This window comes from Coenobita brevimanus, chromosome 8, assembly GCF_032717465.1.
Source record: "Coenobita brevimanus isolate Jiangsu-jjx chromosome 8, ASM3271746v2, whole genome shotgun sequence".
Lineage (NCBI taxonomy): Eukaryota > Metazoa > Arthropoda > Malacostraca > Decapoda > Coenobitidae > Coenobita > Coenobita brevimanus.
In genome coordinates, this window is record NC_136961.1 from 6,517,844 (window position 1) to 6,543,239 (window position 25,396).

The window sequence follows — 25,396 nt, forward strand, 5'->3', positions numbered from 1 at the left end:
AGAAGACAACATATCCCAAGAACCCCAGCTTCTGTAGCCATCGTGAGGAGGATTCAGGAGGAGGATGCTGGTGCCCTTTCAGCCAGACCCACAAAACAACCATCTGCAGAACCTAAAGTAAGTATGAGATGCTGTTGCATAATTATATGTCTGACTTTCTTACCATGACCAACCATAATGTATGTGTGTGTGTGTGTGTGTGTGTGTGTGTGTGTGTGTGTGTGTGTGTGTGTGTGTGTGTGTGCGTGCGTGTGCGTGTGTGTGTGTGTGTGTGTGTGAGAGAGAGAGAGAGAGAGAGAGAGAGAGAGAGAGGAAGATGAAAGAAAAATTCCTGATCTAAGTATTTTCATCATTGTAGGTTGAAGCCAGAAGCAATAAAAAGAAGTGCTGCGAGGTGTGTGGACCCAAGATGGATAAAAAGACACAGTATACATGCATCAAGTGCAAGAAATACATATGCAACACACACACAGTAAAACTCTGCCCCTCATGTATTGTATAGGCTGGCATGAATAGACTGTATTCAATGGGGCTGATGTGTTGTGTAGACTGATATGGATACTGTATCTGTTCAGTGAGGATGGTGTTGTGTAGACTGACATAAATATGTTCAATTTCCTAACACTGTTTCATTGAGATTTTTTCACAATAAACATGTTTTTTCACGTATATATTGATATTGATTATTCCTTTTTTTGTTTTATCACAAAAGCCGGATAGCACTATTATTTATAATGATAAATATTAACTATATATGTTGTCTTTATTGTATGTAATTGGGATAAAGTAAACATCTGGTATTTTTACATAAATTTGTTAAGGCGGTATTGATTTAAAAACCCAATAAGCGGTGGGTCCACCAGACCCGCAAACACTGGCTGAGTAACAAGAACATGAACATCACACAAGGGTTAATATGAAATAGGAATAGCGTAACGCCAGAACTGATCCATGTGGCACTCTGGCGTTAGTAGAGTGGAAACTGGAATATGCATCATCTACATTTACTCTTATTTTTTTGTCACTGAGATATGAGGAAAGCAAAGGAACAAAAGACGTTAATCCATAGCAAGGGAGTTTGAACTGCAGGGAACGGTGCCACACTCTACCAAAAGCTTTATAACTATGAAGGGTTACTGCATGAGTTTCTCGATGTTGATCAAGTGATTGATGGATGGTATGAGTCAGGGGACTGAGTATATCAATGGTGGATCTTTCATGGTGAAAACCATCTGTCTATCACCAATTACGATGGATTCAGTTTGTGTAGCTATGTGTTTATTAATTACAGTCTCACATGCTTTACCAAGAGAAGACGTGGTATGTATAGTCTGAATAATGTAGCCAGAACAGAGACAAGTTCTGGGGAGCAGTTATTCAAAACAATTGGAGGAATTCCATTTGGGCCTGGAACTTTGTTGGTTGATAAATTTTCTAGGATGAATTTTACGTATGTAGTATTTATTTTAAGTGGAATAATTTCGGGAGAGTCAAGTTCTAGTACAGGGACGTTCTGGCTGACATTCTCCAAGGTAGATTTTCCGGCAAATGTACCTGCAAGGATATTCGCTTTACACCACGGGTCATTTGTAATGTTACCGTCTGAATATTTTAGCTGGCGAATGGGTGATGACTTGTTAAAGTTGTTAAAGAAAGAATTGAGAGTTGACCAGAATATTCTATTGTCATTAGGACTGTTAAGTAGTTTTAATGCTTCGTTTTGAACAAAGTTTGATTTAACAAGATTTATTAGTACTTCTGCATGGTTTCTAGCAGTTTTAAATTGACAATGATTCAGTTTTTTTTTTTTTTTTTTTTTTTTTTTTAAGTAAGAATTATATGCTAATGACTTTCGGGCCGTTGCTCTGGCACAATTGCTACCAAGGTTAAGCGCAAGGACTGGTAGTAGTAGGGACAATACTTGGAGTAATATATGACTATGCTTACTTATGACAAGTATTCACAAAAACAAGTAGTTACCGGTTGAAGGTCTTAGATCTGATACAGAATCCCCCCCACCCCACAATTTAGTACTTCTTACTCTAAGGATGATATTTTAATGCACTGAAAAAAAGACTATATATATATATATATAGATATATATATATATATATATATATATATATATATATATGATTAACCTGCTGACTTACCTCGACATTTTTTTTTATGTGTCTGACTCTGGGCATAGGCTTCACAGCCTGCTCCCAAGGCCCAGTAGTCCTCCTGCATACCATACACCACTACATTTCGCCACTTCAGCGCTAACATCCACCGTCCAAATTGAACACAAGCTAGGACTGGTATATTAGTATCAGCGGGGGTATTTCTACGACCCATCGGCGGGTCTTCTGTTAGGTCAGTAAAGTCTGATTTAATGAAATTCAAATATTTAAACCGTTCCCTGCCCCAGCCGTAATTTGAACCAGGGTCCGATAGGACTGTAGGGCACCGTCCAGCTAAATAAGGTTTATACCGGCGAGTTTTACACCGTGGACAGACTTCCTTTCCCCGCATTGCTGGGCACTGTATGCACTGCCTCCCATCTCCCCTCAGATACAACAAACATCTGACGCTGAACTGATACACTATAATCCTTTAAGGATATTCTAATCCTTGCAAAGGATATAACCCGTTGTTTCTTTCCACTGCACTGATCTAGTATGTCGATAGGCAAGATCGTGCAAGCACTGGGTATGTTGAATGTCTCCAGCTCCATTCCCATTCCCTCACAACAGATGAAATCACTTTACCTACCAACACCACCTAGATACACAACAATAATACTGGTACCTTAAAAAGAATGGTATTTTGCTTTGATCCCTATGTAAACACTAATACCAGTACTGTTGGCTTACCGACACGAGGGTATGCCAATTATTTTCAGCTCCCCGACCCTAAACCTGATAAATTAAGATAACATCTCAAGATAGCATGCTGTTGAGCTTGTCTGTATCTTCTTAACACACACACACACACACACACTTCAAAACACAGTACTATAATAATATATGCATACATTTCCATATGTGTGAGAAAAATATATATACTGTACTTGCGTATTGTGATAAGTATTCGGCCTCATGAATATTATAATACTTTCCTCCCAAGCTGGGGATTAAAAAAAAAGACTAAAATCGGAACTAGCAAGAAAAGCTAAGCACATGTGCTTTTCTTTTCTTGCAGGTTTTACAGACACTTTATCTTGAATTTGGCTCTCTGATTCTTTGTATTTATCTTTTTCTTGGAGAGAATAATCTTGCGGGTTGCTGGACCTTGGGTCCTTCGTTCTTTCATTAAAAAAAAAAAAAAAAAATCTTGTATTTGACAATAGAGGTACTACAGGAGCCAATGGCAGAGGGACAGGATATTTTATCAAGAATTTTAGGGGACGGATGGAGAAAAGTATATCATGTTTTGAGCTTTTTTTTAATAAACTATCTCCCATGCTAGTATGGAAAATAACACTTTAGGGTAATATAAATACACCAGCACATGTATTACTTTCTTCGAAGATTACATTAATCACAAGAAAACAAAAACATTACTTTTTGGTACCCGTAATTATCGATGTCCTCAACGGTAGCAATGTCTGTGTCTTCAATGTGGCTTCTGGGTGTTAGGGTGATGTCATCTGCATTTGTGGCAATGTTTCTGGGTGGCTGAGGTGTGAGAGTATCATGCATGTATAAATTAGAGAATGTGGCTGAGAGAAAGGAGCAGTGTGGAACTCCATTAGTGATATTTCGTGTTCGTAATGGCATATCCCGCAATGTGACATGTGCTTGTCTGTCAGAAAAAGTATTTGGTAGGCCAGCATTTGATGTTGTTTTCCATGTTTGTGCTGTGTTTCTTGGTGATGTATTTACCTCGGAGGTAGCATTGAAGACATTAATAATATCTGTTGTGAGACATGTGCATTGTGCAGATGTCGCAGAGTAGATGCTGTCCACTAAGTGTTGTGTGTGATTATTCTAATTATTGTTGAGTGTGATGCTCTAAATTCGTGTTGTGAAGGTGCAAAGGGGATATGAAGTGTGACTGCTGAGAATGGGGTGTTCAGTTAATTTTGATGGTGTGCTAGTGTTATGTGGCTGTAGGAATAAGAGTGTGTTGAATCCTTGCCTGGTTTAAGTAATGTGAAAATTGGTCCATGCCGCAAATATTCGCATTGCTAGTGTCCGCATAAGGAGTTGCCGGTTTTTGTGAGTTCCTGGATGCCAGATGGTCTTAACAGTTTTAATTCCAAGTTGCTGATGCCATCTGCCTCTGTGCTTGTAGAGTTCTTTCTCTCTCTCTCTCTCTCTCTCTCTCTCTCTCTCTCTCTCTCTCTCTCTCTCTCTCTCTCTCTCTCTCTCTCTCTCTATCATTTTGTGTTTCTGTTCTCGGATGAAAGGGGTCGCATTATATTCCAGTCAGAAGGACTGCCTAAGTTGGGAGGCCTTTTTTTTTTTTTTTTCTTCAGAGTATGCGTGTTGGTGTTAAGTGACATGTTTGTGTACTGGTTCACGAGTACTTTTGCCTGTTCCATGTAGGAAGGGATGTGTTGGGTGTTTGAGGTGATGCGGCATGAGTATTGAAGGAATGCATTCCTACCATGCAAACTACTTCTGAGATCACAGCAAAAATTAGACAGAAAAAATAAATATTGAACACTTTGGCTGGTTTAGATATTAATACGACTAAACACTTAAACAAGATTAAATAAACCGCGATGAATATCGAACCAATGAAAGATTTTTTTCTCCCTCAATAAGCTTATTGGCCATTTTGTACATGTAATCTGACTTTTTTTTATCAGTTTGATAAGGAATAGCTCATTATGTCAAAATTCATCGTGAAACGCTTGCATCTTCTAATCACGACAGATGCATAGTAATTTTCCTGTCAAATTATGGACTGATGTCTCGTGCTGCAAGCATTCAAGACGGATCCCTGTTATCATAGATATATACCCAATTAAAAGAGTTAATATGATAAACTGTAGAAAACAGCTGAGCTGATATTTATTCATCGTGAATTGACTGCATGACCTAACCTCGACCGTGACCTTAGCTGGTCGTTATCCTATTAAACGTGGTTAGATTTGGTTATGGATGATATCCTGTACTGGTATTCTTTCAAAACGTTTACCTAATAAGTCATGCTTTTTCTGTTATTTCCTTTAGGTAAACGGTAAATGATGATTACTGTTAGGCACAACTAGAGATTGTTTTTATGGCAAAACTCATCGTGAATCGCTTGTAGACGGCCATCGTTCTTCTCCTAGATCTATCAACAGTGGTGTTCCTCAGGGCTCTGTCCTATCACCAACTCTCTTCCTTTTATTCATCAATGATCTTCTAAGCTGTACATCTAACCCTATCCACTCATACGCTGATGACTCCACCCTTCACCTTTCCATTCGGTTCCCGCAACGCCCATCTCAACAGTTACTTCAACAAACAAGGGATGAGGCTATGGCACACCTAATGTCTGACTTGGCTCGTATCTCTGACTGGGGTAAAAATAATATGGTTGTCTTTAATGCATCTAAGACTCAGTTCTTACACCTATCAACCCGACAAAATTTTCCACAGGTGTACCCACTAATGTTTAATAATATTCAGCTTAATCCTGCATCATCCTTGAACATGCTTGGGGTTTCATTTACTCGGGACTTATCTTGGAAAGATCATATTACATCTCTTGTAAAATCTGCTTCCAAGAGATTGGGCATGCTAAGCCGACTCCGCTCTTTCTTTACCCCTGCACAATTGTTGACTCTATACAGGGGTTTTATCCGCCCCTGTGTGGAGTACAACTCTCATGTGTGGGGAGGCTCCCCACATACAGCTCTTCTCAATAGGGTGGAGTCAAAGGCTTTTCGTCTCATTAACTATCATACTCTTACTGACTCCCTTCAACCTCTGTCTCTTCGCCGCACTGTTGCATCTTTATCTCTTTTCTATCGCTACTTTAATGGTCACTGCTCCTCTGAACTGTCTGCTTGCATTCCTCCACCTCTATGACGGGCGCGTAGCACCCGTCTGGCAGCAAACTCTCATCCCTTTTCTGTCCAACTCTCTAATGCAAGAGTTAACCGTTACTCCCAGTCTTTCATTTATGCAACAGGTCAGCTCTGGAACTGTCTCCCTCTGTCTGTATTTCCTGCTGCCTATGATCTCCAGTCTTTCAAAGGCAGTGTGTCCAGGCATCTCAAAATGATCGGATCTTGAATTTGGCTCTCTATTGTATTTTGTTTTTCTCTTGGAGGGAACTGTTACTGCGGGCTCATGGCCTTTGGTTCCTTCTTCCTCGCATAAAAAAAAAAAAAAATCTAGAGGTCCCTAGTTTCCCTGTCACAACATGAATGTTTCCACGTACTGTACATACTCCTTCAGGACGTATCCTCGTTATTCTCCACATGTCTAGTCTCATTAACGAAGATGATAAAAGATATTATGATGCACAACTAGAGCTGAAATTTATGGGAAAAGTATATAATCGTAACTTTGACATGTTTTTTGACCAGTAGTTTCTCCATCAAAACATGGTTCGGTTTGAGTGTAGCTACTTCCCAGTGCTGCACACTTTGAAGACGCGCTTCTTGTATTTTATATTATGTTCTCTGCTTTACTGAATGATTAGGATAATGATTACCATGGGACAGAGCTGGCGCTGACTATGACAACGAAATTCATCATGAATTGCTTCCATTACGTCACATATCCTTTCTATAGCTACAGCATAATTTTAAAAGCCTCGTTTACATCTACATTAAGGCATTCTGTCCAAAGTTAAAGGGAACTCGAAAACAATCTGGCATGCTAAGTGTACTAATCGCTACTAAGTAATTTAGTAGGTACGGATCCAGGGTCGAACTACAAAGAAAAGAAGAAAGAGTATTCTTGTAAATTGTTCGAGACGCAAGGCACAGTGTAATATGATACGGTCTGTACCTGGTTCCAGAAATCTTGTACAGTACATGGGTTGAAGTTTATCATGAAACAAGGTACCAATGTGATACCACCTTAATCTGTATCTTCATCACGTTTATTAACATTAGTGCAACAGATTATTCTTCATTTTCATGCAACTGGAATCAAATGTACCCGTATTTGTAAAATCTTTCAACTTTATGTGACCAAATACAATTTTATGCAGCTGAACACCTTATGTAATTCCAATATACTTACTACACAATTATATATATATTCATTCTGATTTATTCAGATGTTTGTAAATGTGTTTATTATCTGTTTAAACATTAGTTCATCCTACGCTGTGGCAACCCTTTTTGCTGAATCCAGTTAGTTATAGATTTTACCAAGCTCAGCATTTCAGCTCAGCCTTCTCCCACACTCTGTTCACCAGGACAGACTATCATAGACTTCCACCAGGGCACGCAGTGCCACTAAACCGTCCTGTCTGAGTGCTGCATTCCCAAGCTTTGTAATTAATTTCAAGAATACACTTTACTAAACCTCACTACACTTTCGTTCAAACCTCAAGACGAACTGAATCAGCAACACGTACTACGAGAATTTAACAATAATTACCAGCTACATACCTTCCATCCGTTGACGTGATTTATTACGTTCCTGCGATTTAATTAAACTCATGAAAGACACTATTATATGGAGGTCAGAAAATCTGTCCAAAGTTAAATAAAACTGTCTTGGAGTAACAAGAATAAGCTTGAAATACGTCAACTGATTCAGGGTATAGGGAGGTTAGGTAAAAGATATGAATTGCTTATGTGTTTATTATAATTACAAATGAAACCACGTAATCCCTGTTGCCTAGTAGCTCAATAAATGCGTTTTCTCATAATATAAATCATGTTAATATTGTGCTCCACCATGATATGTCCTGTATTTATACTGTATTCTCGTTAGAGTAGGACACTTTGTAGCACATGTTTAGTTTATGTACTGCTCCTCCATTGTCTCTTGTATGCTATTAACATTTTTTTAGTATCGATATGCACTGCACTAGTGACATACATGAGGATGCTAAAGCGCTATGAGCAAAATACACCACTGAGAAAGTGTCAGGAAGTCGCTACGACAACAAGAATAATTTATGACCTTAGGTTCAAACTCTAAGTACCTTTGGAGATATTGCAACAACTCTTGTTTAGCGATTTATCCTCCGCTTAAGGCTACACTTCAAATTCTTCTTGTATGTTGCTAATGCAAACTTTGTCTTTAGTAAAGCAACCTACCTGGCACACAAGAGAATGTTATGGTTTAAAATGCAGAATGAATCTCTCATGACGAGGTGCTACGAAGCATCCTATGCAAAACAGAAAACAGCCATGACTCTAGGAAATCAAATATGTGATTCCCTACTTCATCATACGTAAACCATCATCACTGAATTGAAATTTATTTACACTGGGGTAACCCTGCCGTCAACGTAAACACTCGCACACCCACCAAATTTCCTCAACTCTTGGGTCCCGTGGTCATAAAAAAGTACCATTTGGGACATACTGAATATTCTTCTTAAATGGGAACCACCAAATCCCTAATTTTCTATTTCTCAGTCATCCCCTTAACCAGTCTCTATCTGCCTATACATCAGGCACAACATATATCAGTTTTTCTTGCTCTTTTGATGGGAGGAAATCAGTTTTGGGCTCATGGAGATGGTATGATTAGTAGCACATAAGTTCGCGTTGCCATTACTGTACAGGAACGGGGCACGTCACACTGGGGAGAGAGGTTGGTGACATCAATAGGTGGTGTTCTGGTCCAGAATGCCCGACTTCACATTTGCCGCTGCTGCAAAAGAAGAGGAGCAGATCAAGGTCCATTGAGTACAAGGTCTTCCCACGTGCATCTGCATCGTGATATCATGTGGAAGGAGTGGTAACAAAAAGAAAATCGAAATAAGCATAAATTTTGAATGGTAAATATGGGATTTTCACTGAGGTTTTTGTAATGTATTCGATCATATATTTCTGTGTAGACAGACATATGGAATATATTATGTGACTGTATACTATGTTCATAAACAAAACTAAGTGTCATCAACTGGTGTTTGGACATAATGAAAGATCAGTGTGCAGTTGCCCCAAGAAGTGATGGCAGAGTTTCAGATTGTGTAAGATACTCTGCACTGCCATGCATTCCTTGAAAACTTATTGAAATTAAGGTAAAAAATTCTGTACTTCATCACGTCATAGTATATCACACTAAAAATTATGAGACGAATAACTTAAGGCAATGATATATTAGAAGCTAACCTGTAATATATGCTTTCCCAATTTGAATGTCTAATATATTACTCCACGAGTGGTGCACAGTATATCCCTGTGCTCATGTTTACGTTCCAGGATTTCAAAAACTGATTATCTAGTGATATATTAGAAGCTAACCTGTAATATATGCTTTCCCAATTTGAATGTCTAATATATTACTCCACGAGTGGTGCACAGTATATCCCTGTGCTCATGTTTACGTTCCAGGATTTCAAAAACTGATTATCTAGTTTTGAAGGCCAACCAAGGAAAGTTCTAGTGAATGCAATACGCTACTTGCTTTTCAAATGCTATGGAGATGATATAGGAACAATAAGGATGCAGCAAATATTAAATTATTCTTATTTGAAGCTGCAGCAACCCCTTTTCAGCCTCTTATTCCTTTCCTCGCCCTAGCATATAATAAATGTAATTATCTGTTTTATTTCCCATTGATGCAAAATTACTAGGTATGACAGATTATATCTTTTTTTTCTTACACTAGGCAGTAAGGAGGACTAAAACAGGGGTTTACACACTTACACAATGCACAAGGACATAACTGTATGGTCTTTTAAATCTGGAATATCTTTCTTATTAAATAAACCGCTATGTCCTGTCTAACTGAAAATACTGAATTTAAAGTTTTGAACTCATTAATATGTTTATTGCATTTTATTACTCTTGCCAGCCTTTCGGGCGCACAGGATACTAGACTAGACACAAGTTTGCATGCTCCATGGAGCTCCGACTCTCGGCAAACTTGCGAGGTTCTTTTATATTTCATTCACTGATAATTCTCAAGCTTATACTATGTCTTCCACAGATTTCTCTTTGTAGAAAAATTGCCAAATGCGGTGTAATAGCTGCATGTCGATGTGTAAAAGTTGCCTTCATTCATGCTTGTTGATCGAGCCATTTAAAACAGCATACTAACTTACACTGCATTTCCGCTTTCTTTCGTCGTCCATGGAGACAACAGAAACGGAAATAAATTAATTTTAATTATTCGCTAGTATTCTATAGATAAATATCTTATCATGAAAAATGACTGATGTTTATTATTTACTGAAGGCCTTTTCTTTTCAGTCTTGCGCTACCAAAAAGAATTGCTTACTACCACATTATAATTAAATTCCGCAATTTATTCCTGACTGTCCTTGAGCGATAGTTCTGACATTTCAATTAGTTCCAGTTAGGATTTCTTAATTATCGTAACCAACAAACTGTTTCCTACAAAATTGATAATGGATAAATATTTTGCCATTTACTTATTGTTTTCGATTACAATTTTACATAATAGGTGTCTTCTTGCAAAGATAAAAGAGGAGTATTATCCATTATCACTGATCGAAACCTTCTGGATACTCCACCGTCACTTCTTAGGCCGACTGTGTCTAGGGTAAGTATTAACCCTTAGGAATCAAATGTAAGGAAGCATTTTGTATATATATATATATATATATATATATATATATATATATATATATATATATATATATATATATATATATATATATATATATATTTATAGTAGGTGGGGGTGCTCATCATCCACTCACTCAAAGCAGTGCTGCTCTAGGGTGACTACCCTTTCCTCTCTTCCTTCTTTTTTGTTTTTTTTTCCATCTTTCCTCTTCTGTCTTTCTTTCGTTCGTGCTTTCCTCTTGTTTCTGTCTATGGGTGACTCTGCACTCAGTGACAAGCCAAATGGTTTCCTGTACAAGAAACCATTTACAACCCTGGGTGGTAACCATACAACCAAACTATGGCTTCCGGTGGTTTAGTGGGTATTTGATTAAGGCACTCCAACCGGTTTGAGCCTGGGCAGGTTCATATCCGAGGGACGGTTGGGGTTTATTGCTCACATAATGCCACTGAGGGATGAATGAGGCAGGTCACTCTCATCTTAAATGTCAGGATCAACTTGCCTTGGCCCGGGCTGCTACGCTCATATATATATATATATATATATATATATATATATATATATATATATATATATATATATATATATATATATATATATATATTACAGACAGACTGTGAAATCAGTCATTTCGTGAAATGCCTAGTCAGTTCCTGAAGTCAGTCTATATTGGGATGGGGTAACTTAGGTTAGGTTAATTTAGACTAAGGTAGGTTAAGCTGGGATTATTTAGGTTAAGCTTAGGTTAGCTAGGTTTGTTTAGGTTAGGTTAGGTCAGATTAGGTTAATTTAGGTGAACGTAAGTTAAGTTAAGCTTTTATCTAAATTAACCTAAGCTAACCTAACCAAACCCAGCGTAACCTAACCTAACCTAAACTTAACCGAGATTATCCCAGCGTGACATAAACGCAGCCTAAATTAACCTAACCTACATTAACCCATTCCAATTTAGACTCATTTCATGAACTGACTAGGCATTTCAAGAAATGACTGATTTCACAGTCTGCCTGTAACATATATATCATCATCATCATCATTATCAGCTGTTTGAGTGTCCACTGCAGGACCGGCCTATTCCGACCGAAGTCGGGACGATACAGCCAATGTATCTACCAAGTGGCTTAGGCTGTCTGGTAGAGATTGTATGTAGAGTGAGAAGTGCTTGTAAGTTAATTGTAGTGTTGGAGTGGCTTTGGATGTGTGTGTAGTCTGTGAACCAAGTGTAATCGGCCCGCGCAACTCGATTGGGTGCAAGCATACTTTATAGTGTGCGACACTTGTTCAACCACAGCACCCCTTGTGTCCGCCAATGCAGTACGTGGCCGGGTGAACACTCCCAAAGATTATAACCCTGGCGGGGCGAGAACCCTGGTTCACCCGTGTACGAAACGCACATTATACCACTGTACCACAGAGTATATATACTAATATATATATATATATATATATATATATATATATATATATATATATATAGATAGATAGATAGATAGACTCGTAGATAGATAGATAATTATGTTACAAGCAGACTGTGAAATCAGTCATTTCGTGAAATGCCTAGTCAATTGATGAACTTACGCTCACCTAAATTAACCTAATCTGATCTAACCTAACCTAACCAAACCTAGCCTCACCTAACCTAAGCTCAACCTAAATTATCCCAGCCTAACCTACCTTAGCCTAAATTAACCTAACCCAAGTTAACCCATCCCAATTTTGGCTGACTTCAAGAATTGACTAGGCATTTCATGAAATGACTGATTACACAGTCTGCCTGTAACATATACAGGGTGGTGCAAAAGTAGGTTGACATTTACCATTTATTCCAACACAAAAGACACTTTTAGTCTCGTAAGTGATCAAAATGTCCGCCCTCACCTGTGACACATTTCTGGAGTCTGTCAGCCACACTTCGACACACAGTATTGCATAGGTCCAGGTTGGTGTTGATTTCCTGGCAGGTCTCTGTAATGTCAACCTACTTTTGCACCACCCTGTATGCAGTGTGTGAGTGTGTGTGTGTGTGTGTGTGTGTGTGTGTGTGTATATATATATATATGACGTCCCAAAACTTACCCTGCAGTGGCACGAGCTTCCCTTCCCAATCTTCCCATCCCTCCTCTTCCCTCCTATTGCATCCGTTTTCCTTTCCTCGTACAGTACCTCATCTCTTTTTACTCAGCTCACCTCACCTCAGGTCCACTCACCTCACCTCACCTCACCTCACCTCAGGTTTCTCTTTCTTCACCTCAGGTCCCCTCACCTCTCCTCACCTCAGGTCTCATCACCTTACACCACCTCTCCTCACCTTTCTCAGGTTTCCTTACTTTACATCACTTCTCAATGGACCTTGGAGCAGATGACAATAAACACAGCTTCAACAAGCATACTGTAGTTTCAGCAGTAGTTTTCACATTCATTTGCCAAGTAGCAAAGATCATCATTATCAAAAACAGCACAGTGTTATTATTATCTGGCCCGGACGGAGACTGCAAGGTATTGTTTTTGATCAAGTTTGTTTGTTTGTTAGCAACATTACGGGAAAATGGCTAAATGAAATTACATAGAACTTTCAGGATATGTGGGCACTGTTCCCAAAAGATAGTGATTACATTTTGGAGATAATCGAATGACCCTTAAAGGTCCAAATCAAGGTCACGGATTTTCAGAGGGCTGTAACTTGAATACGGTTGGTGATAGAGATATTTACTATCCGAACATACAGGAACTAGTAATATGGGCTTTCATTTGGTACCAAGGCCTTTGACCTTGAATGACCCTGAAAGACCAAACTCAAGGTCACCCATATTCCATAACTCGAAACTGGTTGAAGATGAGAGATACTCTTATCAGCATGTAGGAAATCCCATGTGGGTTTTTAATTGGTACCTTGACCTTTGACATTCAGTGGCCTTGAAAGTTCAAACTCAAGGCTACGGATATCAGGGGGCAATAACTCGAAATCGTTGAAGATATATTTACTATTACCAAGACACAGAAAGCCTCATATGGGCTTTGTTTTGGCAGCATGACCTTTGGCTTTAAATGACCTTGAAAGCTGAAACGCAAGATCACAGATTTTCAGAGGGCGTAACTTTAAAACATTTGCGCCATTACCTTAAACTTTTATGTGTACTGACGCTAAATGGCAGAAACGAGTCAGTATTAAATTACAATAAAATAACTGCTGTCGAGAGTGGTTTGATGTGCCTAGCACCACTTATTATTATTATTATTATTATTATTATTATTATTATTGTTATTATTTATTATTATTAATGCTGTTATTATAATAATAATAATAATAATAATAATTATTATTATTATTATTATTATTGTTATTATTATTATTATTATTATTACTATTAGTCATTATTATTGTTATTATTTATTAATATTATTGTTGTTTTTATTATTATTATTATTATTATTATTGTTATTATTATTGGTATCATTTATTATTATCATTATTGTTATTATTTTCATTATTATTATTATTATTATTATTATTATTATTGTTATTATTATCATCATCATCATAATCATCATCATCATCATCATCATCATTATTATTATTATTATTTATTTATTTTTTTTTATTATTACCACCTCCGCCAACGAATTTGGAGGAGGTTATGTATTCACCTATGCTTGTCTGTCTTTCTGTCTGTCTGTCTGTCTGTCCAGACGATATCTCCAAAAGTTCTTAATGAATTTCAATGAAATTTTTGTGGAAGGTTCGGCCATGGGCCAAGGAAATAGTAATCGAATTTTGGGGCGGATCGTGATCCGCATTTGGAGTATTCAGCAAAATATCTCCAAAAGTTCTCAATGAATTTCAAATATATTTTGAGAACAGGTGGGCCATGGGCCAAGAAAGAATTAACTAAATTTTTGGGCGGATCCGGATCCAATCTCCACGGATCCGTATCTGAATCTTTTTTAATGGTAATGGCATTGGCGGAGGTATGCGCTGTCTGAGTGCTTTCCAGTTATTATTATTATTATTACTATTATTATTATTATTATTATTATTATTATTATTATTATTAGAATCATCATCATCATCATTTATCATCATCATCATCATTATCATCATCATCCGGACCTACTTTCCCACACTTGGGCAGGGTGAGGAGTAGCAAGGTCGTGCCAGCCTACTTGTCCAATTCAATAGGCCACGCTTCCATTCTCTCATTCTTCAAGCCCACGGAATCCTGGCTGTATCATATAGGCCACAAAATTCACCACGTTCTGCAGCTTCACATATACCTATCTGAAAGAGCCAATCCGCAGTCTGAAAGAGCCAATTCTCACGATGTCACGTTAAAAAGGGATGCCTAAACCTTATTTACGTGCTTATCCGCAGATAATTCATCCAGCCAGCTCTGTCACTTGTCAATCCCTTAGGCTTGCCAACTTCTATACCTTTTTTCCTCACACATTTATCCACCATATCCCTCAGTCTTCTTGGCCTACCTCGTCTCCTCTCTCCTTCATATTCTCTTAGATATATCTTTTTCACAGCTCTATTGTCATGAATTCTTTCCACATGACAAAACCATATCAGTACATTCTCTTCGATTCTGGTGTCTACAGACTTCCTCACATTGCATCCTTCATGAATCACATTATTCCGTATCCTATTCACTCTTTGTACACCACATACATTCCTCAGCAGTTCCATCTCCACTGCTCTTACTCTTGACTTTTAGTTTTCATGCCACACCATAGTCTCACATCCATATGTTAAAGTTGGCACTAACACTCCATCATGTAAGCCTCGCACAGCTGCAACACTCAGGCTTCTGTTCTTTATCTAGGCCTTCATAGCACCAGCTCGTTTCCTTCCTTGTGTCACTCTGCTTTCCACTTCTTTTGCATATTTTCCTCTTTTTGCTATCCCTGTACCCAGGTTTTTTAACTCTCTCACCAAGTCCAGTCTCTCTCCATTCACTGTTACATTGCACTGGAGGTCATCTTGACTCCCAGTAACCATCATTTTACTCTTTTCTACATTTTACTCTCAAGGCACATTTTACTCTACACTAGTCTATCAAGCTCTTGTTCGGTTTTTGTAAGTAGTACTGCATCATCAGCATAAAATAAATTTGAAATATTCTATCCATCACCATTCATTACCAACGCCATCCCTCTCTCTTTCATTCATGTTTTGACGTCTCTCATCACTCCATATATACTGTATATATATATATATATATATATATATATATATATATATATATATATATATATATATATATATATATATATATATATATGTATGCGTGTGTGTGTGTGTGTGTGTGTGTGTGTGTGTGTGTGTACTGAAAACCTTGTTGCACGCCCACACTGATTCTGAACTAATCACTTAGATTCCTCACTACCATCATAAAGACTCTTGTCAGCATCTAGCAGTTTACCATCTACACAGTACATGCGCGAAACGTTCCACACTCCTTCTCCGTCGACTTTGTTGTATACTTTTTCCAGATCCATAGTACTCCTCACACACCTTCTCCACTATCTGTCATGCTGCAAATATTTGATCCACACATCATCTGCCACTTCTAAGTCACTCTGTTCGTCACTAAGGAGTATATCTCATATCTCTCTTACTTTTTGTACAGTAATTCTTCCATATACGGGGGCGTGGAAGTAGTTGAGAGACGGAAGAGAGATTTATATGTAGAGAGGAAGAGAGAGGTGAAAAGATTAGTAAGAGAAAGTAATAAGAGAGTGGATGAGGAATTTGGAGGGAACTTGAGCGTAAAGTGGAGAAAATGTAAAAATTTTCTGGAAAGAGGTAAAGAGAGTTAGACAGGGTGGTAAAAAAGTTAGTTGGGGAGTGAAAGACAAAAATGGTAGATTACTAGTGGAGAAGGGATAAAAAGTGTAAGAAATAGTTGAACATAGAGAAAGAAAGTAATGCGAGTGTAAGTGGCTGAGGAATGGCTGGGAAACGGAGGGATGTGAGAAGAAGAAATCAGTAGGATGAAAGTTGTGGAAGCAATGTAGAAAGTTTAAATGGGGAAAGCCTCAGGAATTGATGGCGTGTGTGGTGAAATGCTAAAGCAGGCAGGAGAGATAGTGACAGAATGGATGTGGAAGATGTGCAGATTGGTCTAGGAGGAAGGTAGAGTCTCGGAGGATTGGAAGTCAGATAAAATTATTCCCCTGTACAAAGGAAAAGGGGAAAAGAAGTATGTAATAATCGTAGGGTCATTTCTCTGCTTATTGTACTGGGAAAAGTTATGGTAGGATACTTATTGACAGAGTTTGGGGAAAAACAGAGAAATTAATTGGAGGAGAACAGGGAGGTTTTCGGAAGGGAAAATGTTGTGTTGATCAGATATTCATTCTTAGATCTTTAGTGGAAAAGTTTCCAGAGAAGGGAAAGTTGTGTGTGGTCTTCATGGATTTGGAGAAAGCATATGACGTGGTGGATAGACAAGGATTGTGGAAGGTATTAAGAATATATGGAGTAGATAGGAAGTTATAGAATGCCGTGAAGAGTATGTACGAGGGTGCTATGGCTGCAGTGCGTGTGGATAGTGAATTGAGTGAAGTTTTCTATTTGAAAGTTGGAGTGAAATATGGATGTGTCATGTCTCCATGGTTGTTCAATCCGTATATGGATGGGGTTATAAAAGAGATACAAGGTGGGGCAGTGAATGTTGGAGCGGTCCTAGTGAGGCAGGGTAGTGTTTGGAAACTCCCTGTACTGTTGTTTGCAGATGATACCGTGTTGTTAATTGAAGACGAAGGGGAGCTGCAAGGCTTGGTGGGTGAGTTTAGGAGTGTGTGTAAGAAACGGACTCTAAAGATGAATGTAGGGAAGAGTGAAGTTATGGTCTTCGAAAGAAGTGAAGCCAGTGAATGTACAACGAGGCTGGATGAGGAGGAAATGGAAAATGTAAGTGCGTTTAAGTACTTGGGTAGAGTGATGAGTATGGATGGAAGTTTAGAGGGTGAAGTGCTTGAAAGTGTACAACAAGGAAAAAAGGTTGCTGGTTCCTTGAAAGCAGTGATAAGAAACAGGAAAGTGAGTATGGACGTGAAAAACTTACTACATGACAGTATTGTGATACCAGCTCTAACGTATGGATATGAAGCCTGGACCATGTTGGAGGGACAGAAGTCAAGAGTGAGAGCAGTGGAAATGAGTTATTTGAGAGGAGCATGTGGAGTCACATGGAGAGACAGACTAACAAATGAGGAAGTAAGGAGCGCTGTGGTGTGGGTGTGGATGTGATAGGAAGTGTTATGAGAAACACATTGAGGTGGTTTGGCCATGTGGAGAGGTTGGAGAGTGAGAGACTGACGAGGAGAGTGTATGTGAGTGAGGTGGAGGGGAGAGGGAAGGGGACACCAAGGATGAGATGGAGGGACGGAGTGGAGAAGTATATGAGGGAGGAGAGTATGAGCTGAGGACAGGCCAGTAAAATGGCGGGGACAGGGCGACATGGAGGCGATTTGTTTGTGGTCATCCCTTACGGGATTAAGGCGTCTGGCAATAGATAGATAGATAGACCTTCCCTACCAGATTCGATAGGCTTATACCGTGATAATTTTTGCACTTACTTCGTACACTTCTATTTTTGTACAAATGTACAATCACTGCCTTTTTCGACTCTACTGCATCAGTTTCATTCATCCATGGACTCTTACATAATAATCTCCAACAAGCATTTCACTCCGCTCTCTCCACTACACTTAATCATCCCTGCGTACGCCTCATCAACCCCAGCTGCATTCCTACTTTTCAGCAGCTCTCAGCGTTTTTCACCTTTGAATGTGCCACGATTCCTGGCACCGCATTTCTTCTCTGTACACCCCCAAAACCAACCATGTTAACAGTCGCTTCTGCTCTCTCCATTCCCAGTCATCAGACTTTCAAAATATTCTTCCATCTGGTCCCCACTTCATCCCCATGGGTTAATAATCCACCACTTACATCTTTCACATTTTCACATCTCTTTCCTCAGTTACTGCTACATTGCCGCACATCTTTCCAGAATATCTTCCTATTTTGAAAGTAATTATAGTTCATTTCTCTTCCTAGATCATCAGTTACACCTCCTTCTTTTTCCTCTTCACTTTCTTTTTACGTGCTTCTTGATCTCAGAGTATTCATTTCTTAATTCAACTGAAACCCTGTTCTGTATCCGCTCGAGCAACTTCTTCTTTTCCTCTACTGTTCTCTTAACTTCTTCATCTCACCATGCCATACCTTTCTTCTTTATTGTTATTCTTGCCACACCACAGACCGCTTTAGCATTCCTAACTAAGCAGTTCCTATATACATTCCACAAGCTGTCCAGATCCATTTAATTCCAATCCACTGATTCTACCTCCTCCTCTACTTTGTCCCTGCATTCGTCTGCCACTTCTTTGATCCTCAGCTTCTCGACTTTCGGTCTCTCTCCCTGAGAGCTCCTCTCTCTTTTGGTCCACCTCACTCCTCTCAGCTTGATCTTGCATACCACAATCATATGATATGACAAACAACATTTTCCTATCACTTCCCTCGTATCAGCAACACTACTTAGCATCGGTTTCTCTACGAGCACCTAATCAGTTAGGCTCCTTTCAACATGATATCCATTCCCTCTATACCACGTATATTTATGTGCATCTTTGTATTTAGAATAAGAAATACAAATGCACAACCTCCCCTCCTGTCGCATGTCCTTTAGTTGCTTTCCATTATCATTATCTTCTGGTACTCCATTATTACCCATTATATCATTCACAGGACCAGTGCCTACTCTACCGTTCATATCCCCCATTACAATTACTTGTTAACTCCCAGGCATTTCTCCTACTACTCCATCCAGCTCATCCGAAAACCTGTCTCTCACTCTCTCACTCCTGTCATCACACGGTGCATACGCTACAATCACTGTCACTTTCACATTCTTAAATTTGAACTTGACATTCATACATCTCGAGCTGACACGTTTGTAATCTCTCATTCCACTCTGCAACGCTTCATTCATCAACAAAGCAACATTTTCTTTGCATCTTCCTCACTCATTCATGCCCAACTTTACTCACTTTACACCCTCCCACTCCCACTTCACACCATTTCATCTTTGTTTCAAGCAATGCCATCACGACATATCTCGCACTCTTCAGCACACTCACCACATCCACCCTCTTACTCTCCTCATTCACACCTCTCACATTCCACATAGGCCATGCGAATCAACCCATTTGGTTCAGGCAATGGGTAGGTATTGGGCCCTCCAAGGCTCTCCGAAACGTTTGCCATAATTAACTGCTTTGGATAGGGGAATCTAGGGGACACTTAACTCGGACGAAAACCCCGGTTATATGATTAACACCAAGAGTAGTAAATGGTTTCCTGGGTACAGGAAACTATTTGGCTTGTAACTCAGTGTAAAGACAATAAGGCAACACTGTGTTGAGTGGATGATGGGTCCCTCACCTACCACTATTATTATCATTATTATTATTATTATTATTATTATTACTGTCATGTAAGCCAGGAAATCATTTAGAACGCTGGGTGGTAACCAAACAGCACGTGTTCCCTACTTGACAACAAGTGGGATGGAGGAAGGTTTAGTGCCCCTCTCCGGAAAACATTTATCAATCTGCTGCCAAAAGCCTTAATCCCGTAAGGGGTGGCCACAAACAAATCGCCTCCATGTCCCCTGTCCCCCGCCATTTCACTGCCCTGCTCCCAGCTCGCACCCTCCTATCTCATATACCTCTCCACTTCATCCTCCTTGGCCTCTCCCTCCCTCTCTCCCCCTCCATATCACTGACATACACTCTCCTCATCAGTTTCTCGCTCGCCATCCTCTCCAAATGGCCAAACCACTTCAGTGTGTTTCTCCTAACGCTTCTTATCACATCCACATCCACACCACAACGCTCCTTCACCTTCTCATCTGTCAGTCTGTCTCTCCATGTGACTCCACATGCTTATGTCAAATAACTCATTTCCACTGCTCTCACTCTTGGCTTCTGTCCCTCCAAGGTCCAATTTCCACTTCCATACGTTAGAGTTGGTAGCACAATACGGACATGAATTAACTTTTTCACTTACATGCTCACTTCCCTGTTTCTTATCACTGCTTTCAAAGAACAGCAACTTTTCTTCCTTGTTGTACCCTTTCAAGCACTTCATCCTCTTAACTTCCATCTTTATTTATCACACTACCCAAGTACTTAAATGCCCTGACATTCTCCATATCCTCTTCCAACCTCACTGTACATTCAGTGACTTCATTTCTCTCGAAGACCTTAACTTTACTACTCCCTACATTCACCTGTAGATTCCTTTTCTTACACACTCTCCTAGACTTATTCACCAAGCCTTGCAGCTCTTCGTCTTCGCTTAACAACAGAGTATCATCGCAAATAACAGTGCAGGGAGTTTCCACACACTGCCCTCTCTCATTAGGGCTGTTCCAACATTCACTGCACTACCTTGGATCTCTTTTATAACCCGACCCTTATACAGATTGAACTTCCATGTAGACATGACACATCCCTGTTTCACTCCAACCTTCAAATAGAGAAATTCACTCAGTTCACTGTCCACACGCACTGCAGCCTTAGCAACGTCATAGGTAATCTTCACGGCATTCAAGAATTCCCCAGTTGGTCAAAACATTTTTAATACTTTCCATAATCCTTGTCTGTCCACCCTGTCATATGCTTTCTCCAAATCAATGAAGGCAGCATACAACTTCTTTCCCTTTTCTTGAAACTTCTCCACTAAAGACCTAAGAACCCCTTCCCTTCCGAAAACCTCCCTGTTCTTCTCCAGCTAATTCCTCTGTTATTTTCTTAACTCTGTTAGTACGTATTCTACCATATACTTTTGCTATTACACTAAGGATACAAATGTCCCTATGATTACCACATTTCTTTTTCCCCTTTTCCTTTGTTCAAGGGAATAATTATACCTGACTTCCATTCCTCTGGGACTATATCTTCCTCCCAGGCCAATCTGCACATCTTCAACATCCATTCTAGTATTATGTCTCCCTCAGGCTTCAGCATTTCACCACACACTCCATCAATTCCTAGGGCTTTCCTCATTTTGACTTCCTTCATTGCTTCCACAACTTCCATCCTACTGATTTCTTCCTCTCTTCTCAAATCTCTCCTTTTCCCAGCCCTTCCTCAGCCCCTTATACTGGCATTATTTTCATTCTCTATGTTCAAATATTCCTATGACTTTGTTCTCCATCTTCTCACTTTTTCTCCCTTCTCCACTAGTAATTTACCATTTTTATCTTTCACTCCCTGACTAACTTCATCAACATCCAGTCAAACTAACTTCACCTCTTTCCAGAACATTTTCTTACATTCCATCCACTTTACACTCAAATTCCTTCCAATTTCTTCATCCACTCCCTTCTTACTCTCTCTCTTACTAAATTTTTCATCTCTCTCTTATTCTCTACATATAACTCTCTCTTCTGTCCCGGAAAACAAATAATAAAAAATATGAACAAGAATTCTCGGAAAAGGACTGAACAACAGGTGATGGCTAAGAACGGAACAAAGGACATGGTACGGATTGTGACATGGAATGTGGGGGGTGAAAGTGAAGAGGTGAAAGAGAAATTGTCCATGTGCTTGAGGATGCAAAAGAGGATGTATATGGAATAACTTAGATACAATGGAGAGGTGAGACTGTCAGAGAATGGGATAATGGATGTGGTATATGTGCGGGAGTAGGTGAGAATGAGAGGGCAAATGAAGGATTTTGGATTATGTGCAAGAGATGCAAGGAGATTATAAGAGAGTATGGATCCGTTGGCTCAAGGACTACAAATGTGCGTAATTGTGTGTGTGTGTGTGCCAGCACAAGGTAGTGTAAGTAGAGTGAAAGAAGAGTTCTGGACAAAATGAAAGTGGAAGTGTGCACGGAAAAGTCTGAAAGGAAAGGGAGACTGTTTTTGAGTAGAGATATGAATGGAAAACTAAGGAATGTGAAGGTGGATGGAGTAGCTGGTGAGTGAGGTGTGCCTGCAAAAGCAGATGACAATGGCAGTGCACTAGTGGACCTTTGTGACGAGAGGGGGTTGGTGATAGCCAATACCCTCTTCAGGCACGAAATGATCCACAAGTGTACATGGCGAGTGATGAATAGGGTGGTTGGTGAACTGAACGAGCGGAAGGCAATGACAGATTATGTGTGTCTGGATGATAGAATGAAAAGGTGTATAATGGATGCAAGAGTATACAGACGTTAGGGGTGTGGACATTCTGACCACCACTTGGTGGTGGTGAAAGTCAAGGTTCAAAAGAAATGAAGGAGTAGGTGCAGGTAAGGAAAGGAGGAAGTAGTACAGTGAGCAACAGTAGTCGTGTCGCGGTTTTGTCCGAAGATTAAATGTAACTCGTGAAACATTATGAACCGTCCGTATGACAGACGGCGTAATGTACCAGACGCTTAGCCCGTTAGCTTATGTTTTCACCAAATTTCACGACACGATTATTGTTGCTTACTGTACATACAAGGTGGGTAGAAAGGTTGCAAGAAGATGGAAAAAAGACAGAGTATAAGAGAGCAATGGAGGAGCGGTTGGGTAAATACGATTTGGTGCATACAGGGGATGTGGATGGTGTGTCCAAGATGTTCACAGAGGAAATCCATGCAGCATGTGAGGTGGTGTTTGGGGAGAAGAGAGTACAAAAGGGGGTGCAAGAAACAGCATGGTGGAATGAAAAGGTGTGACAGGCTGTGCAATAAAAGAAAGCATATAGTAAGTGGATGAAAAATGGGGGCGTGGAGGAAGTTTGGAGACAGAAGAAAGAATTATTTGTTGAGAGGAAGAGAGAGGTGAAAAGAGTAGCAAGAGAGTAAGAGGAGAGTGGATGAAGAAATTTGAAGGAATCTAAGTGTAAAGTGGAGGGATGTAAGGAATGTTCTGGAAAGAGGTAAAGAGAGTTAGACAGGATATAAAGAAGTATATCGAGAAAAAATAAAAACGGTAGATTTTACGGAGAAATGAGAAAAAGTGATCAGATGGAGAGAACACTTTAAGGAATTGTTGAACATAGAGAATGAAAGCAATGAGAGTATAAGTGGGTGGGGAATGGCTTGGAGGAGGAGGGAGGTGTGAGGAGAGGAAAGATTCAGTAGGAGAGAAGCAGTGGAAGAAATTAAGACAGTGAATATGGGTAAAGCCCCAGAAACTGATGGACTGTGTGGTAAAATGCTGAAGATTGGGGGAGAGGTAGTAGTAGAATGGATATGGAAGATGTTCAGATTGGCCTGGGAGGAAGGTAGAGTCCTGGAGGATTGGGTCAGGTATAATTATTCATATCTACAAAGGAAAAGGAGGAAAAAGAAGTATGTGGTGATCATAAGGGCATTTGTCTTCTTGGTGTAATAGGAAAAGTATATGGTAGGACACTTATTGATAAAGTTAGGGAAATAACAGAGGAATTAGTTGATGATGAACAGGGAGGTTTTAGAAAGAGAAGTTGTGTAGATCAAATATTCATTCCTAGGTCTTTAGTGGAAAAGTTTTTAGAGATGAGAAAGAAGTTGTTTTGCGACCTTCATGGATTTGGTGAAAACATATGACAGCGTGGATAGACAAGGATTGTGGAATGTATTAAGAATATATGGAGTAGATGGGAAGTTGTTGAATGCCATAAAGAGCCTCGGAGTCCCCGGGGGGGAGGGGGGGAGAGGGGCATAAATGCCCCCACCATCCTCCCCTCTCCCGGTGATGACTCTAAGAGCTTCCTGGAACCACATTCTGACTCACTTCTTCATTTCTGCAACATTCGTGGACTTTCCTCTAGCTTTCTCTTTGTTGAACACCACCTCTCCTCTTCTAAATCTCACATTCTCTTTTTACCAGAGACTCAGCTGTCTGAGGCAAATGACAGCAAACCCTTTGCTGTATCCTCTTATTTTCTGCATAATCAGTTGTGTATATGTACACAACGACTTATCTTATTCTTGTGTTGCTGAACTTGATTCTTTTGAATCATCTACTCTCTGGCTTCGGCTCTCCTGTCACTCTCTGACTAAATATATCTGCACTGTTTGCTTATCCCCTAATTCTACTATCAACAATTTTTTGACTATCTTCTACGATGGAACACATTCTATCCATTTCTCCTTTCTCTGAAATCTCCATTCTAGGATATTTCAATGTTCACCACCACCTTTGGCTCTCCTCTGCTTTCACTGATCCACCTGATGAACAAGCATACATATTTCCAATCCTTAATGACCTAGAGCAGCTTGTACAGCATCCTACCCATATCTCTGATCACCTTGGAGAGAGCTCCAACATATTTGACCTCTTCCTTACAACTAATCCTTTTGCATACACTGTTAAGCTTTTCTCTCCATTGGGCTTCTCAGATCACAACCTTATTACCTTAACCTGTCCTATTGCTCCGGTACGGCCTGTGGACCCTCCAAAGAAACATCGACTGTGGCACTTTGGAGCTGCAGATTGGGAAGCCCTCAGGCTGTACTTCTTTGATTTTCCCAGAAATGACGGGAGCCATCTGAGTGTGCCTTGTGCATTACGGAGGTATTCTCTCGGGCATGGAAGCATACATCTCTTTCTCATATCGTTTGACTAATGCAAGAAAGCCTTGGTTTAATCATGCTTGTTCTAATTCTGTCTGCAACAAGGAGAGGGCCAATAAAACGTACCAGAGCCAACCCACCCGTGAATCACATCTTTTTTATGTTTCTGCCCGAAATTGTGCTA

The 25,396-nt window shown here is 39.7% G+C and overlaps 1 protein-coding gene across 1 annotated transcript in view; it reads right to left on the minus strand.

The window, feature by feature from the left end:
* Nucleotides 1–803: 803 nt before the first annotated feature.
* LOC145406353 (organic cation transporter protein-like) overlaps nt 804–25,396 on the minus strand; it is a 135,925-nt gene continuing 111,332 nt past the window's right edge. Inside the window, exons 15-16 of the mRNA XM_080277516.1 lie at nt 3,549–3,662; nt 804–878 (exon numbers count right to left, since the gene is read on the minus strand). Of these exons, the coding sequence (XP_080133642.1) occupies nt 804–878; nt 3,549–3,662 (189 nt within the window). The remainder of the gene's footprint in view (nt 879–3,548; nt 3,663–25,396) is intronic.